A 19,026-nucleotide genomic window follows, 5' to 3' on the forward strand; every position below is an offset into this window, starting at 1 on the left:
CAACTGTTATAAATTTTACAGTTTTATTTAGTCCTTTAATTGCTGTCATCTTTAAGTGAATTTGCATCTCATGATTGGCATATTATATTCCTCGCTGCATGCAAACTGAATATATACAATGGGTTTGGGTGTGTGTGTGTGCGTGTGTGTGTTTGGTTTGTATATACACAGTATAGCTCAAAACGTGCACAGTGATGTACAGTAACTTCACACATAGTCCAGTCAATGTGTAAAAACGCAATGGGTCAACCTCCAACTAAATGCAAAAATATGTTTTGGCGGTTTTCAATGGACAACTGTACCTTGTGACAAACATATTGACAATCTACATGTAAGTAGTAGAAATTGGATTGACTGCAGACAACACTGGCTGTGTCGATCCACCATAACAATCGTTTTTCGAGTTAAAACTTAAAAGGTTATCTGAGGTCACCAGATGCCAAGGTGTGAATATGTAGTAAACACGTTAACTCCGAATGTAAACATCGCGTAACGTTATACAGCGGTTGTTGGTCCACGTTAGACTATAGTCAGGTGGCTTAGCAACAATTTTTAGGCTTAACGTTACAGGCTGGACAAAAGTACCAAATTTGGCATGGAGTTTCTTTTCGACCTATCTATTGATTTTATACGTGGAACCCACTTGATCGGCTCCGATTTTCCAAGATGGCGGCCAAAATCCAAGATGGCCGCCAGAAAAAAAGGAAATGTCATATATCTGGCTGTAAAAATCGGAGACGAACAAATGAGGGGTCAATTAAGGTGTTTCCGTGGTTACTGAAACAGATGATGGTCATGGCATGTTGCTCGAGTAAGCCACTTCCAAGATGGCTGCCAAAATCCAAGATGGCCGCCAGAAAAAAGGAAATGTCATATATCTGGCTGTAAAAATCGGAGATGAACAAATGAGGGGTCATTCAGATGTTTCCGGGGTCACTGAAACAGATGATGGCCATGGCATGTTGCTCGAGTAACCCACTTCCAAGATGGCGGCCAAAATCCAAGATGTCCGACAGAAAAAAGGAAATATCATATATCTGGCTGTAAAAATCGGAGATGAACAAATGAGGGGTCAATAAAGGTGTTTCCGGGGTCACTGAAACAGATGATGGCCAATGCATGTTGCTTGGGTAACCCACTTCCAAGATGGCGGCCAGAATCCAAGATGGCCATCTGGAAAAAAAAAGGAAATTTCATATATATTCATTCCCCAGACCCCTGTGCCCTTTACTGATTGGGACCATCAAACCTTCCGTCCTCAAACGTGTAAATGAAACCAGACTAGAACCCTGACTATATGTTATGGCTGGTATTCTAATTGTGTCACTTTGGCTCAGGAAGCCACTTAGGACTTATTGGGGAACTTTGAGGTGTGATCGACCGTGGAAAGACACTGTCGCAAAGCCCGTTATTATATGGGAGTAACGAGTGTCATGTAAGACTGATTACATTGAGTCAACTATATAATAGGGTAACTTCAGGGAAAACCGACCAAATGTGAATACCGACTCATTGGAAGATTTTGTACGATTGTGCACCCTTCATAAACACAACGCCAATGCTGCTAACTTGACTTGATCGAGTTTGTTAAAGTTCGTGATTTGCCATGTGCACTGGTCTCCTTGGACCAGGAGAAGGCCTTTGACATGGTAGAACACGACTTTCTGTTCAGAACCTTAGAGTCCTTCGGATTGAACTCAGTGTTTATTCGTTGGGTCATGTTACTAAATAAGGACGTCACGAGCATGGTCACTGTTAACGGATTAACTTCTGGTCCCTTCCCGGTTCGAAGGTTCGAGTTCATCAGGGTTGTCCCCTCTCCCCGTTGTTGTATGTTCTCTTCAGCAAAACGCTTAGTACCTCGCTGGACAGATGCTTAGGTTTTCGACCCTTCAATGTACCGGGTGGGGCTAGAGTTACAAGCGTGCAATATGCCGATGACGTCACTTGTATTTTGTCAGACCTCGCCTCCTTCAAGCCTTTATTGAAGGTTTTGGCCACCTTCCAAGAGGCTACTGGTGCCAGACTTAGCAAGTCCAAGACCAAAGGGCTGCGTTTAGAAGGTTGGCGCGGCCAATCCCTCCCGTTCGATGCTACTTGGTCAGATGTCATGATCAGGGTAAATGGCATCTGGCTAGGTTATGGTGCCCCCGAGGCCACCACTTGGGCCGAGAAGGCTGATCAGGTGGGGGCACGGCTCGACACTTTTAGTCGGAGGTGGCTGTCCCTCCCTGGGAAGGTTACAGTTGTTAATCATTTTATTGTTCCTCTCCTTTGGTATCCTGGTACGGTGATCGCTGCACCGGATCATGCCTTGGTGAGATTGGAGAGGATCATTTTTGATTTCATTTGGGGAAAGCGCAAACCAAACCTTGTCAAAAGGATCGTTCTGTAAAAGACCCCCTTGATCGGTTGGCTATAGTCCACTTACCATCTAAACTGCGCCTTTTCCTTTGAAAGGTGTGTTCGTTGCGTTTGAGAATCCTTCGTTTCCCTTTGCCTTTCTTGTTAGGTTCTGGTGTGGGTTTCTTTTTGGCCACCACTGGCCTGGATCCTTTTCCAATAACCGGCCAAACGCGACACGCCCCTCGGGGGTGTATACTCAGATTGGTGACTCACTTCATAGAGTCAAAGAGGTGGGCGGGCCAGATGTTCTGCTGAACGTGGCCCCCTCTGTGTTATGTTCAATGCCCGCACCTGTGTGCCCGTCGGGTTGCCAAACCGCCATCACTCCAGATGTGTGGCGGTCTGTGTGTTGTAAGTCACTAGATAGCCGTCTCCGGGACTTGGCATGGAGGATTGCACATGGGGTTCTCATCACTAACCATTTTCGCCTAGTCAGGTGACGATTAGGTGATGGGATTTGTCAACATGTGGGCTGTGAGGCCATCGAGACTATGCAGCAACTTTTGCTGGAGTGTCCCTTTGTCCGGTTGGTGTGGGAATGATGGTTTCACGCCTTCGTTATTGGTGTTATTGGTTGCACACTGTGGGCCATTATTAGTGATTTTGTTAAGGGATTTGCTGTTGTTGTTTGCCGCTATCATCAGGAGACACATCTGGAACAGCAGTTGCCGCCTATTTTTTGATGGGGACGTCTGGAGGGCCGAGGCTGTCGTCTCCCTCATGCAAAGTGACATAGGTTGCGCACGGCTTCCCGACACTGACTTCCGTAGACGCTGGCGCAAGCCTGTCGTCTACTATCGGGTCGGCGTTCCCCGGATGAAATTTGGAGTGAGTTAGTTGTTAGGTGTGGGGGTTTGTGTGGTCGTTACATAATATATGGGTTGGTGGGGTGTTTTTCTGTTTGTGGTTTGCTTTTTGGGGCTGGTTTGTAGTGATTTATTGTATTGGTTCTGTTGGCCTTTGGGTCCGTGCCCTTTTCACGTCACATTAAACGCTACGTTATATACATGTGTGGGTTAGTGGGAGATTTCTGTTTGTGGGTTTCAGTTGGGTTTTTGGTGGTTGTTATACAGACTGGGATTTTTTTTTGGTTCTGTTGACCTTTGGTCTGTGTCCGTTTTCTTTGCACGTAAAAAGCACACACGCAAATGCAGCAAGGCAAATCTGCCTTGCACATCTCTTTGTCGATGCAATGTTCATCCAAATAGTGTACATCGACTGTGAACTGTCTGGTAAAGAAACATCGTATTGAAACATTGTACACAGAATTCTCGAATACTTTCAGTATGTACTTAAAGGTCAGAGGAAGTGTTAACTTACATTTTTGAAGGTCACTTTATGTGCAGCGGATTGGGTTGAAACTTACATAGATGAAAAGAGTGAATTTCATAACCCCAAATATCAAAGTTTGAGTTTCAAACTCATTTCGTTTTTGTGTTACCTAAATATCCGGGTCCGTTGACGTCAAGAGGGAAACGAAATGCATGTCGCTAATGAGTTTACACAGAACTTGCTGATTTTTCGTTCTTCCATAGATGAAAAGTTCAAGTTAATGTTTACTTCAAATTCAATGAATGCCTGCATCTATATATTGTTCAAAATTCTGTAACGTTTCATTCAAATCAGATTCGCCATTCTTAAGTGGCAGAGTTTTGAAATTGTAAACTATGCATTATCTAATTGCTTCCCCCCCTTGACGTCACAAAAACATTACGTAATAGTAAATTTGCCTAATTTCACACTGCATCGACTAAAAGTCTGTCTGGTGGTTGGATTTTCAATACTAATCAGAAGGAATCAGAATCTTCAAAGTCAAGTCTACACTTCCACTGACATTTAACAGTGACAACAAGTGTATTTTCTGTTATATTGGCCGCTATCTTGGTAATAGGTGACCCAAGCAACATGTCATGACCATCATCTGTTTCAGTGACCCCGGAAACACCTGAATTGACCCCTCATTTGTTCATTTCTGATTTCAACAGCCAGATATATGACATTTCCTTTTTTCTGGCGGCCATCTTGGATTTTGGCCGCCATCTTGAGAATGGGTGGCCCAAGCAACATGCCAAATTTACACTCGTAGCGTCGAAGATGTAATTCGTTTTATTGCACATGAAAAAAACTGATATCAAAAGAAGATTGCTTATATAACTTATCTAAATTCTTTCTAATAACAGATCTACACGTTCGCGATATATTTTAATTTTAATGCACTCATTCGTCCAAGCATTGAGATACGGAGTCGTCGCTATCAAATATCAATTTCAACCACCGCGTCTAGCTAGCTACATCATAACATGTAGCATTCTAACAACATTATATATCCATGGCAAATACAGTTACCATAACAACAAAACTTGATAGAAACAAATTCAAAATGGCCGACACTGAAAATTATAGCAATGACTATTGAAACTGACCAAGAATAAATGACAGCCCATTTCGTCTTCAGCTAATGGTCACCGTCGTCCAGGCATGGAGCTACACCTGGTTCGTCGCTATCATTTTCAATTCCAACAACTTTATAACACGTAGCATTCAAACAACATAATTAAGTCCAGTCGGTGCCTTTCAATCATAAGGTCCCGAGTTCGAGTCACTCCAAGATTAATGTATGTCGTCCAGTTAAGGAGTTGTTGACAATTCATAATCATGGACGTTAAAATATGAATCTAAGAGACTGACTTCGGTCAGCTGGCGGCTTTGATAAGCCAATGATAGCTTCTTCGCGAGTTCCTGCTTGCAGGAGGATCAAAAATACATATACATACATCCATGGCAATGAAGACATAACTACCCATTATTTTAAATATTTGACAAAGAACACAACTTAGCTTCTGCCTGTATACCATAATGTGACTTTAAAAATTAGGAAAAGTATTGCCACGCTACATCATGAATGGATTGTAATTTTGAATGGATTTAATTTTCAAATGAAAGAGTAAAGCCGCAAAATTTACATATCGAGGGACTGTACAGTGGCTTATGTGTGGCGGCATATTATCTAGCTTCCTGGTCATCAGTAATGTCTCGAAATATGCTAGAAATTTAGAAAATGGTCACCAGTGATAAAGTTTCAACAAGCATTTTACTGCTATCCTAACCGTAAGGTATTTAGTTCTTCACACTGACACATTTAAATTTGGTTGTTGTTATTTTAACATTCCTGAAAACTTTTGAAAAAGTAGAAGAATCTGAACCACTAGGAAGTTACTTTTTTTTTTAATTCCTAGCAATTTGTAGCGTGCTCAAATTTAGGGCCAATACTAGTGATGTCCCTCAAGCAGTACTCAGTTTGATAAACAACCAATGTTGATGAAATCCCCACAACCAGGTAGAGAAGCACAGTAAGCTATTCAGTGATAAAATACCCCGTAGTGTATATATGGCTGTACATGGGACTGGTGATAACGTCCGTTACATTATAATGGACCCACCCTTCCGACTATGGCAAGCCATATGGGACAAACACCGCATAATATATTCTCGCATAACCGACCATCAATGTAAGCTTCAAGAGGTATATTGCAGTCTATCATCAGCTTTTGAGCGTGAATTTAACTAGCCACGCATGCACACATATGCCAAATGTCAAATAACCCGATATAAACACGGCGGTGTAATGGCCGAATAAGTGTCAGTATATAACGACGTATCACCATCATTGAGGGATTTGTGTTATAAACAAATTCAAAACAAAAGTACCAACAATGTATGACCTCACTTTTTTTCCTCTCTCTCTCGATAAGCTCTGTGGCAGCTTATAACACAATGGAATGCGGCTTTGTCTTTTGTCTGGAAGTCAGAAGGTATTAAATTTTTACAGAGTGATATAAGTAAGATATTATTTTGTTTCGAATTCCTAGTCCATTCATTCTTCCTGTTGAAAGAAAAAGTCGCCCTAGTATTGCAGGGAGGGGTGAGTGGCAGTCAGTAGGGAGGAATGCACACAAAGAGTGTCACTATATCATAGGGTGTAGTAAGCATTCTCAAACCGAAATGATTTTCGAGGGGAGGGGGGGGGGGCTGGAAATGCACGATACGGTCTTCCTGCGATTTTATTTTTACAAAATTATGACGGGTGAGGTTGGATCCGAGCGACGGTTGTCAGAAATATCTTTCGGTTTGTGGAGATAATTTGCCTTTTGTCGGGAAAATTCTCCCAGTCATGTTGGGAAGATAAATTCTTGTCGGAGCCATGATTTTTCGAACTTCAAGGCTAGATTAAATTTATGTTAAACCGGTTTGATCAAGTTTTGCCGGGTAAAATATTTCAGTAACCCCACCGCCTCCCCCAGTCTGCACTCCTCCCTCGCCCCTGTCATCGTATCTTATTGATGCACCTGAAAGAACTTCGTGTATTAATTAACGGTTCGAGTAAGAGCTTTATGGATTATACAGTACTCACACTCCACCACACACCGCCACCTCTGCGGGCCACCCATGCTTAGCCTACACGTCTAACGATAAAATACATATGTTATTCCGCATGCAGAGATTGTTGCTAGTCAAGAAAACTACTTTGCCTTTGGACCGTTTTCTGTCTTTAGTAAATTCACTCGGTCTCTCTCTCAGAAATTTATCGAGTAACCGACTTTCTTTACTGTTCTTACACTGGTTATTCGAACCCTTACCCGAGCGACACCGATTTTTTTATTATTTTTTTACATGGAACGTATGGAATAAATTAACATATTCTAATGTTTATGTATACTATTTCATGAATATTCAAACTACTGAAATAAGTCTTAAGTCTTAACCTGAATGAAAACAAGCTTCTTTCAAGAACAAGTTTCAAGAACATATTCCTAGAAGCATTTGCGATGCACAATCGTTGGACCTGTCTCGTCGTACTCCTGTTTACTGATCCACATCTGTTGGAAAGTAGATAATGACGCAAGAATTGATCCACCAATCCAGACCGAGTATTTTCGTTCGGCTGGAGCTATGACTTTCACTTTCATGCTCTGTGGCGCCAAAGAGGTCAGCTCTTTCTGCAGACGTTCAGAGGTCCCTGGAAACATTGTAGAGCCGCCTGATAAGACAATATTAGAATATAGGTTACATCTGATGTCCACGTCACATTTCATTATACTGTTATAAGTCGTTTCGTGGATCCCTCCGGCCTCCCTACCAATCAAGCTAGGCTGGAACAGCGCCTCTACACAGCGGAAACGCTCGTTGCCAATGGTGATGACCTGACCGTCTGGAAGTTCGTAGGTCTTTTCCACGAGTGATGACCCGGAAGCTATGTCCATCTCTTTCTCAAAGTCAAATGCCGTGTAGCAAAGTTTCTCTTTGACGTCTCGCACGATTTCACGTTCAGCTGAAAAGATTTGCATAATAGCGATGTGAAAGTCAAATGTCATCATTAATTAAGGTAATTGACATTAATCATATGCTGATCGAACGTCGATGATTTGCGTAAGGCATGTCGTCTGCACATTTATTTGATAGGATAAGTTTAGTTGACGCATAGTTGCAAGTCAGTTTTTTTACTTTAATATAGATCTCATGATGATCATATGATCATAAGCTTCTCTGTCAGTGAAGGCTAACTGATAATTCCAATGCGTTGTTTTAAATGTCTAGTAATTAGTTCAAAATTCAGAATCCTCTAACTTCATTTAACAGAAAAATAAACAACGAATACTTGTAATATTTTGTAAAATCTGGGATTTATTATCGTGTACGATGGTTATCTATAGTCCAATTGCATTGTGATTGTTTTAACGCGCATAGCATAGCTAATTAATGAATCAAATATGCTAATGAAACTAAGATGCAGACCATCCTGATATGAATATTCATAGCAGCTTTTGTCATCATATTGCAATGTGACTCTGAAAGAAAATCTCATTTATAAATATGAACAATACATAGCAGATATATAGAGAGCGAGAAAAAACCCAAGAATCTCTGGTGCGTATAAAAAAACAGTAAAACACCTGAGCACTCTTCAGTAGAAATTAACTGATAAAAAAAAAAACTCTTCCTTTTCGCGGTAGGTGAGGCCAAAGTAAATTATTTTAACACTTTTGGAGAAACAGTAACAGCTAAATCGACACCGACGGGATAGATTTAAGCGTTAGGAATAAACCAAACCGGTAGTTGAAGCATGGAGCTATATAGCTCAATGGTTGAAGTTAGCTAAATTGTACGTGTGTAAACTAATTATATAAGCCTTCGCATCAAATGATCGATAGAGCGTGATGTGCTGTGTCTGTTTTCACCGCGTATTTAGTGTAATGACTGGACAGGAAAATGCTTAGATATTATATAAGGAAGTCGTGAATGAAGTTGTGAATACATGATAATTATATCTATGTGATCAAACCATGCGTAGAGAGTATAGACCGAGGAACGGTTCATGTGTGTGTGTGTGGGTAGGTGGGTGAGTGGGTGGTAGTGGGGGGGTGGTAGAAGTGGTGGTAATGGGGGAGGCGGAGAAATAGGGCTAGGTACAAGTTTCTCCTCAATCTGATGATGCGTCATAAATGAGCTTTAACATAAACAGTAGTTGCCAGGGGTGTATCCAGGATTTAAATTTGGAGGGATGTGGTCCTGGGGTCGTTAAAGCCAACTCCAATGTATGAGGAGCTTCTGGGGTTCCTTCGCCAGAAAAAATGGAGCATTTTAGATATGGCATGGTGCATCCTAGCTGAGACATATTTAGGCTAATTAGGGCTATGATTGGGTAAACCAACAACGTTCTGCTAATGTTTACTATTAATTTCTTGTGTGCGTGGGGTTGAAGGGAGGGGGGGGGTAAGGTGTACACCCTCACAGCCCGGCCTGGATTAGCACATGTGCTCATATTGTGACTGCAATAGCACCTTCAAAAGGGTTGGCCTGATACGGTCTCCTCGGACCCTTTCTCTTTCTAAACGTATGCAGGCTGGTTACTGTTATGAAGACACACCGATAACCGTGATTTATAAAGCCTAATCGCATTTCCGCTGCAACAGAAAATGTTTAACTTTATGTCTGACTGCGGATCATATACTCACAATATGTAACGATAACGAACATTGCAAATCCTTTCGTTTTAAAAGTATATTCTTACTATTAAAATATTCAGTCAGACTCGCTTTTGTTGATGTTTACTTTTTCTAAAAGTTGCCGGCATATCAAATTTGTGTGTGTGTTTTGTGGAGCTGCTCTGGTAAAAGTAAAAGAAACTAATAGCCACGTGTTTATCGCCTTTACCAGGGAGTTGTTATCGAACAACTCCCCGCCTAACCATTTCGAAGTGGTCCCGGTGTAACTTTACACCATGGATATTATTTCAGGGTAATAATTCTTCAATAACTCTGTCACCTCCTCGAAGTACTTACACTAAGTACATTGCTCCGTACGGACGGTATGATGACCCGTGTTTTAATTGGTGCAATCAGTTTCTAATTAGCATAACATATATGATGCTGGATAAATCAACAATATCAATGATATATTGTTCTAGCAATGCCTGCAGGTCGAACTTGCGAAACAATTTTGTTCCCACACTGAAAATGTCCGGCCCGAATCACGAGAAAAGGAGATTATAAAGTTCAACAATATAGTATATGAAGTAACTGACTAACGTTTGCCTTGGAGAGAACTTGAACATAAAACGCTAGTTTAACCCATTTATTTAAATAGCAAAAATGAAACATTTCGTTTTTAAGCTCGTGATTTGAAGCTCTAACAGTCAATTCGGTATAGAACACATTACCTGATGAAAAAGGACCTTATTTCATAGTTCCCGCATCATGCATGTACACATTTTCTTCTTCAGTTTTTCTAATTATTAAATTAATTTTTATTTGTAAAACTCTAGACAATTTTCTGTTTCTTACTTCCTTACAATAAAGCAGACTGTAAGAGGGTGGGATGGGGAGCGGGGCCGGATGGATAGGTAGGAGGGTGGGATAGGGTGGGGGGGGGGGGTTGTGGATGGATAGAGGACTATAGGTCTTACTCACCTGTGGTTGTAAACGAATATCCGCGTTCTGTGAGAATACTCATCAAATAATTGGTTAAATCTCTACCAGCCAAGTCCAGTCGGCTAATCGCATGGGGTAAGGAGTAACCCTCATAGATAGGAACTGTATGGCTGACACCATCACCAGAGTCCAGTACAATGCCCGTGGTACGGCCAGAGGCGTAAAGGGACATGACCGCTTGGATGGCGATGTACATGGCTGGTGCGTTGAAGGTTTCAAACATGATCTGAAATCAAAGAGAAGGAGAGAGAGGAAAAGAGAGGTGGAGATTGAGAAATAGAAGTTGAGAGAGGTGGAGAGCAAACACTGATTATCTATTGCATTAAGAGTATGTGATGTGTGGTAAACAGCTAGAGGGCCCGAATGTCCGATCCTATGGCAATAATCTTCTACATCATATAGAGGAGGTGGGAGTGTCATGATCTTTTCGAGGGGGGGGGGGGGGTGATGCACGAAATTAAACAGCTTCTGAAAATTCGCGCCTCCATAGAAACGATATAAGTCGAATATTGCTGAAGGTTCAATTATTGACCACCACATTTGGGGTCATTAAAAAAATTGGGTATTCGTCACACGAGCAATCCGTCTTTTTGATGTAGCGAAGGTGCGACCTGACACAGCCTCTGTTCACCGCAGTAACACTAGAGGTATCCGATGCTGTAATTGTTGTAGTGCGCGTGCGCGCTACAATATTTGCATTACTTGAAACGATACCTACATGTGGACGATACCTACATGACTGGACGTTGGAACTTAAAGTTTCATATACCCTCTGTACATCTGCAGTTTTAGAGACTAGCTGCTGCTTAGCCGACTTATTCTGAACCTGTCGCGGCGCTCACAAGCGCCCTCACTTTGTAGGTACCTGCGTGACTACACTCCCTGATGTGTTGTCCGCCCAAAAACTAACACCACGAACAACCGAAAAGTTCTTCCTAACAATGCAAGCACTGCACGCGCACTACAATATACTGCTATACAAAAGGCAAATACAGTTCTAGTTATTATTGTAGTTGGTGTTGTGGTACGGCGTCATCGCCACCTTATCACCGTCACCATCAACACTTGCATCACAACCAGCACCACCGTAATCACCATAATATTTATCAAAATCAGCACCACCAATACCACCATTGCCACCAATAACATCAACACCACCGTGCACCATTAAAATGATAGTTTCTTTATCCTTTAAAAAGGAAAGATCATGTATGCTTCTCGATGACATTTAGCCATTATTTTACACCATACCCTGCAAACAATACAGTTTTGTGAGATAAAAAGAAGAGGGATGGACTAAGAAATTTAATAAATACATGCTTTTGATTTTTCTGGAGGAGACATTCAGGAAACTAATTGAACACAAAAACTATATATTTGTATGCACTAGGTGAGTGGGTGTGGTGGGGGGGGGGGGCTAAAGTGATCCCTTTTCATCCTCACATATACCTCTTGCTTGAAAATAGGAACCATAATAAACACCACCTTGAGCAAATGACCGAGACATTTTCAAATCAAATACTGCACTGTAGCTTCCACACATTGTCAGTCTGCAATGCTAATGTAGAACGAGTTCAAATTATGTCATAAAAAAGCTTTCGTTACAACATGGAGCTCCATGGGTACAAACACAACAAAGAAATATAATATGTTCAATGTAAATCGATAATACGATCTTCATATGATGGCATGGTATATGAAATGAAGACATCAACAAAATGTTTGTATTTGTATTATACGTCACAGAGTTTGCTTTGTACTATAGCCATAGTCAGATTCCTATAGTAAAGAAACCACAAGATGTTGGTTAAGTTAGCCATTTTGTACGCTATACGTGTATATACATGCAGTGGCGTCACCAGACTTTTCAGTCTGGGGGGCACAGGGGGGCACCAGCATTTGATGGGGGCACTTAGGTGGATACGGATCGCCGTCCTGGGGGAGGGGTCTAAGGGGAGGGGGCACCCCCTCCCCTTTGGAAAATTTTCGCATACGGAGGATGGGCTAGATGCAAAATGGTGCCACATTTGATGCTAAATTCGATCTGAAGATATCTCCAGAAATTGCTATTTTTGAGGTAATGATTTTAACAACGCGCAGAATTTTGCAGAGGATATGAACCACACTGATGCTGTCGATATTATGCCTAACCCTATCAATAGAACCTACATTTGTTGAATCAATGTGTGCATGACCCCCGACTCCTTTCTTGTCCTTCTCCGGCGTGTTCTCCCATTATCTATTAAGATGGCGCGGGTTACGACTTCGATACCCGACGGTCAAGGATAAACTTTTTTTCATTTTTTCGCAGCCCATTTGAAGAAAATACGAATTACTGTGCTTCTTTGTCCTTATGAAAAACCAATTCAGATGATGGGAGTTGAATATAACAAAATATATATATATATTTTTTTACCAACCCAAATCTCAGATGGGGGGGGCACTCGGGGGGCACTAGGTCTTCCAGGGGGGGGGGGGCACGTGCCCCCCCTTCCCCCTGGCGACGCCACTGTATACATGTACGCGTACCACACTATGCAGTTTACAATGTACCTCCGCTCGAAAGGTCATTTAAAGGAGACACAAACACAATCATCGTGATCTTCAATCATCAAGCATCATCAATCATCATCAGTTTATCTAACAGAGATATTTGTGAAGAACAACTCCCCCCAAAAAGCTAAGAATAATCTTGTTCCGTTTGGGGGGGGGGGAGGCCGGGAGCTCTTATATATGATTTTTAAAAGCTGTGATGTCATAGTGCCACTTAGTTCTTGGTCAACTCGTTTGTAATACTCTTTTCCTCGCGTGCAAACTGTAAATGCCTCAGAGTCCGTTTCTGCCTACCACGAATGTACTTGCACACTGTATTTTACATGCCCGAGGATCTGTCTGATACAAACTAGTATCACTCGAAAGCGTTGCCGCGGGCACTCTCTGGATAGTACAGCAAATAGATACGGGAAAATAGCTATGTGAAAAAGAAAAGTTACACTATTGGCTTACATACTATAGGGTCTTAACAAGAATAAGTGCCACTAGTATAGGATCAGTAACCGTTTACTATCTCTCTGTTTTGTCTTTTCATATTTTCAATGGCTATAGGTGTTAAGAGTTTGCACACTGAAACCAATGCCATCATTATACGTCACGTTAAGAACTTCAATAGGTTAGCTTCAGAATTTCGCAGAATCAATCTCCATTACAGAAAATAAAGATTGAAATCAATAAAAACCAAAAATACCAAAGTGAAGCACACGCGTGATCGGTGATGTCAAGTTTTAGACTTGATCAAGTCCTCAACCTTGTGTGTGAAGAAACACAAGTTGTTATCGAAATTTATCTTTACTGTCACATAGACCAATATCGACGGTTCGGTTTGTGACCCCTTTAACCATTGTCAACCCCCCCCCCCTCCCTAACCCCCAAAAATGACCTAGAATGGACTAATGATTCGGTAATATTTTATTGAAGAGCGTATTCAATCTTGTATGGATGGCGAAAATAATCAAAAGTTACAGCAACACCAAACCAACGATAAAGTTTAGTTACTATATTAAGTAATCCCCCCTTTTTTTATTATTAAAACAAGACCGTGCATTGTCATAATCTGTGATGTCATATTTTCTTCAGGAAACATTAAAGGTTTATAATATCGCCCTAAACACTGTATATAAAACCGATAAGTATATTTTCCTCATTATTTTACACTTGTCTTACCTAAGTTGTTGTTTTGTTTCATTTGTAAACCTTATTTGTATTTAATCCCGTCAATCCTGGAGTCGGGTTTGGCAAACTAAAAGTGATAGATTAAACATATCAGGCAGGCTTGTATATCTGGCTAAGTTTCAGTATGATATGGCTACATTGTATAAATTTTCCCAAAATTTAGCTAAAAATCGACCCAACCTTGAACTTTCATATAACCCTCAGATTGGAATGTGTTATGGAAACGGATCGATTTGTCAAGATTGACCTAGCCGTCAGTTTTTTTCACATTTTCAAGAATCTTTCTAATAACGCAGACAGATAAAATATAATTTCCAATGTGAGAGGGAACTCAGTGAAAGGGTCTTTCACGTATATTACACAATATGGGCCGACCCTTCTGTCAATGGGCGCGGGGAGAAGTGAGGGGGGGGGGTGTAAGATACAAAGTGATTGAGTTAAGGACGAATGTCTTTTTGTAAATTTAGAGGGTATGGGTAGGTCCTATGTTGAAGTTACTCTGAAACATATCAGAGAGCCGGCGTCTTCCAGCCACATAACGTATCCTTTCTTACTATTGGTCTTCAAACGTTGTTAATTAACTATATTTAGCAATCGCAAAAGAAAGATTTCGTAAATGCATATGCATATATTTGCGGATTTTCTCAATGCCAATTGGGTTTCCAGATCTTCATTGTAGCGAGAACTATAATGTGACTACGAAAATGAGCGTCAAGTGATTATTGTAGAGACAATAGTGGAACCGTTCCACTATTCCCTATACAATAATCGTTACATGGCGTTCCATGGTGTGAACGTTTCACATAGGTGAGGGCAGCATGCCACATTGCGTCTTCTTCATTCAAACAATAGCGAAGACTTACCCGCATTACTTGAATCACTCCGATTGAGTTTTTAATCAATTTAGACTGAACTTTCGTGGAGTGGCATGACCCTCTTGGGTCGTGGGTAACTCCCTTTATTATCTCCTTTGTTTTAAATTTCTTCTCACCTGTGTCATCTTCTCTCTGTTTGATTTGGGATTCAGAGGCGCCTCGGTCAGGAGGATAGGATGTTCCTCGACTGTGACTCTGAGCTCGTTGTAGAAACAATGGTGCCATATGCGTTCCATATCGTCCCAGTTTGTCACGATGCCGTGTTCTATTGGATACTGTAAGGTGAGAATACCACGCTTACCCTGAGCCTCTTCTCCAACGTAGGTATCTTTCTGCCCCATCCCGACCATAATACCCTAAAGAAGATATAAAGCCAGATTAGAAGTGTGATAAACTATAACAATAAACAACAAAACAATAAGACTGAACGTTGCAAAGAGGGAACGGTGAATATTACTATATATAAGCATGAAAGTTTGTGTATGAATACATAGTGGCACACGGTACTTTATACTAATGACTTATGAATATTCATGAATTTAAACACGAAGTCAACTTTTATGTATTTTAGTTATATAGATTCTTTTCTGCGGTTATTAAACGTGATAATTAGTATTGTAAAAGTCCTTCTGGCTAAGATCACGGAGTTGTTATGTTCCATAACAACTTCCTGCTAAGATTATGTATCTGTTCCTTTACATAAAATCGTGATACTCGGGGACTAGGTCAGAAGAAAAAAATACTGCTTGACTAAACTATAACGCCAGGATCACAGTGAGTTGAGGGTGAGGATACGGGCAGTTCAATCAATTGGTAACCTTTGCTTTATCGTGCCAAACAATTTTTTAGCCTGGGTGACATAAACACCATTTCCCATAAACCAAACTGCATTTTACATTGCTGTTACAACTGTAATAAGGTACTAGATGTATCAATGAAAAGGTTTCCTCCTCCACACCCACCCCAAAGAAACCCCACTAATACGGGACATTTTAAACGCTGCAAACATCACATCCGTCAGACATGGGCATCGGATTAATGGCAAAGATAACGAGGAGGATTTCATGATGTGTTGAGAGAAGAAGAACTAAAGGAGCACGTGAAGGGTCTTTGAAGGGTTTACCTGGTGTCTGGGTCGTCCCACAATCGACGGAAAGATGCAACGAGGGGCGTCATCGCCAGCAAATCCAGCTTTACACATCCCGGAGCCATTGTCAACGACCAATGCAGCGATCTCTTCGTCAACAGTCGAGGTCATCTCTGATGTATAATGTGAGTTGATAAAGTGTTCCTGTCAAAAACGAGTAAATAGACACCATCTTAATAGCAGTTGGCGAATGAAGGATGACGTCACTAACATGACATATGTCCATCTTTTCTATAACAACGACGGTATGGTGAGCTATGTTCGCTTTCAGTTGTGTGATATATATATGTATGATGTGATATGTTACATCTATATATATAAATAGAGAGGATGAACGTTCTGCATACGTTCCCGTAGGGGTCACTCACCCATAAGGTCAGGTATTTAAATGTATTACATTTAAATTTACCAACAAACATTTTGTTATACCCAACCAGATATGACGGACAAAAATCTCCATATGTTGTGCTCAAAATTAAATCAACATTTATATAAACAGGTAAGATTCTTATCACTTTTTGGAGTATTTTCTTTTAGCGTGATTGACTTGAAAAAATGCAGTTAAAACTGAACCGTTCCCAAATCCCCATCCGACCTCTACCTGTACGGTAACGAGCCTATCGTTTGGCAATGGTTCGTGTTTTTTATTGATAATATGAAACGGCAAATTAATCGCACAACTGAAGCTATCATAAAGAGGGGCCGGGATGGGGATGGGGATGGGGTGGTTATATGAAAGGATAAATTTGAAAGTTACTTTTAAGAAAAAAAACTTTTGTCAATGGCTTCAAGCCTGTCGAATAAGTAAAACGATATGTAGTGTAATAAATTATTGTTCCATACATTCATGAATAAACTGCAACGCTTAAATAAACCCATGGATAACACAATGATGCTAGGAGTTGGACAAATATGATTCGTCTATACTGCTAAACAGAACAATGTAAATTTTACATAACAATATCAACTCTATAGTTTTTGAAAGATGTTAACTTAAATTGCATTTTGCTAAGATACTTTCCTTAATAAGCAAAATTCTTAAAACAAAAGAACAAACAACAATAAACTTTGTACTGAACATCTTCTTATTTGGTGAAAACTTATAATAAATGAGATAAGAAAACCAATAACTAAAAAGAAACCAAAACCTTGGAATATAATTTGTCTTCCCTGTCCTCCCCGTGTGGGATTTTGTCTGATGATATATCCACTTATTCATGTTAGTTTTCATACTATTCATATACTTTGATGTTAAGTATATTCAAAGCATATATTCATATATAGAAAGAATAATACCTGCAGGCATCAATAATATTAATCATAATATATATTGTATATTATATGGATTAATCAAGATATTGATTCATCTGGAGAAGATCTACCTAGCCTATACCTAGCCTATACCTAGCCTATATATATATATAATATATATATATATATATTTATTTATATATACATATATATATTAATAAATATAAATATATATATATTTTTATATATATATATATATATATATATATATATGATAATTTCAAACTAGTTCAGACATATTTTTGTGAATATGGGTTTGGTATTAAAAAACTTTTACATCACTGTAGAAATGGCTCCAAGGCATTTGCAAGTAATAACTACATTTATATTTTACACTTGTACAAGATGATATAGTGAGTAAGTAAGAATAAAATTGTTACTAAATATATTTCTAAACTTCAAGAAAAAACAAATACCTTTCAAACTTTCCTTCTTCAGTTGTCGCTTATTCAGGCCTCGTCCGTCGATCGGTAGCCAAACCTCGAGTCCAGGAAAACTTAACTTGAATTGAATTTTTCTCAATTTCGTTCATTTGTTTTCCCCATTCATGAGCCCGTCTAATCTTAATCTCTACACACATCTGCCAGTGACTAATGCATCCACATTAACATTTTTAGCTATGATTAGTTATTAAAACAAAAGGTGACAAAGCAATTATTCCTAGGGTGGAGGTTTATTACTGTCACAGCTGAGGCTCAACTAAAAGTGTTAAAATATACCCAAGCATTTCAAAGTCACTTCCAAATTTGGTCATGGGCAAAATTTAAGGGAAGACAATTTCCTATCATGGTATATGCCATTCCACCTGCACAGTTAAACTACTGCATAGGTATAATGCAATGAGCGTAATCAGCATATCCGGGTAAGTGTTCTGCCCCGGTTTTCCTCTCTCCACCTCTCTCCACCTCCCTCTCTCTCTCTCTCTATTTAGTTCCCATATTTTCCCAAGCATCCTCTTCTCCTACCCAATGGTTCAATTTCTTTTTTTTTTAAGGCCAAGTTGCTTTTTCGAAACATGCGACTAAAAAGAAACTGGTATTGAAAATAGTCGTTTTCACGTGCGTTATTCGTAATATTTGACATTGATGGGTCAATTGCCTCGAACGTGGCGCAAACACTTCTTCGTTTACATGTAAATTTAATTTTTTACTTATGATATAATGATGCGAAGTAAAGGTCTTGGTAATTGACCTTTGACCCCACCGCAAAACAATGGGATTCTTGACTATGTTATAGGGGGTGAAGCCACTGGCCAATTAAACAACAATTAATTTTATAGTTGACCTTTGTGTGAGTATGTCGCATGAAACATGATTTCCAGTTTTGACCTCTGTTGACATTTGGCCTCCATCGATGTTTGTAGGCTTATATTCAGCCCCGATGGTAATATTGTTCAGTTGCATGAATTAGATTGTACAACGCTTCTCTTGTTGTTGCGATTAAATCCTCTCCTGAATGAACCCACACGGTATATATAGTTAAATTACCACTGTAGCAGTACGACCGGAAGGGCACCCAGTTGGGACAATATTTTCTATACTGTAGTGTCATTTCCAGCTTCAGAGCACTC

At 40.1% G+C, this 19,026-nt stretch overlaps 1 protein-coding gene across 1 annotated transcript; it reads right to left on the reverse strand.

The window, feature by feature from the left end:
• Window positions 1-4,463: 4,463 nt before the first annotated feature.
• On the reverse strand, window positions 4,464-18,905 carry LOC139958631 (actin-like). The gene is made up of 5 exons (XM_071955849.1): window positions 17,873-18,905; window positions 16,122-16,289; window positions 15,115-15,354; window positions 10,374-10,620; window positions 4,464-7,735 (listed from the first exon to the last, which is right to left on the reverse strand). Exons 2-5 carry the CDS (start codon window positions 16,254-16,256, stop codon window positions 7,218-7,220), a joined length of 1,140 nt encoding a protein of 379 aa, XP_071811950.1. The 5' UTR covers window positions 16,257-16,289; window positions 17,873-18,905; the 3' UTR covers window positions 4,464-7,217.
• Between the last annotated feature and the right edge of the window lie 121 nt (window positions 18,906-19,026).

The sequence above is a fragment of the Apostichopus japonicus genome, chromosome 18, assembly GCF_037975245.1.
Source record: "Apostichopus japonicus isolate 1M-3 chromosome 18, ASM3797524v1, whole genome shotgun sequence".
Taxonomy (NCBI): domain Eukaryota; kingdom Metazoa; phylum Echinodermata; class Holothuroidea; order Aspidochirotida; family Stichopodidae; genus Apostichopus; species Apostichopus japonicus.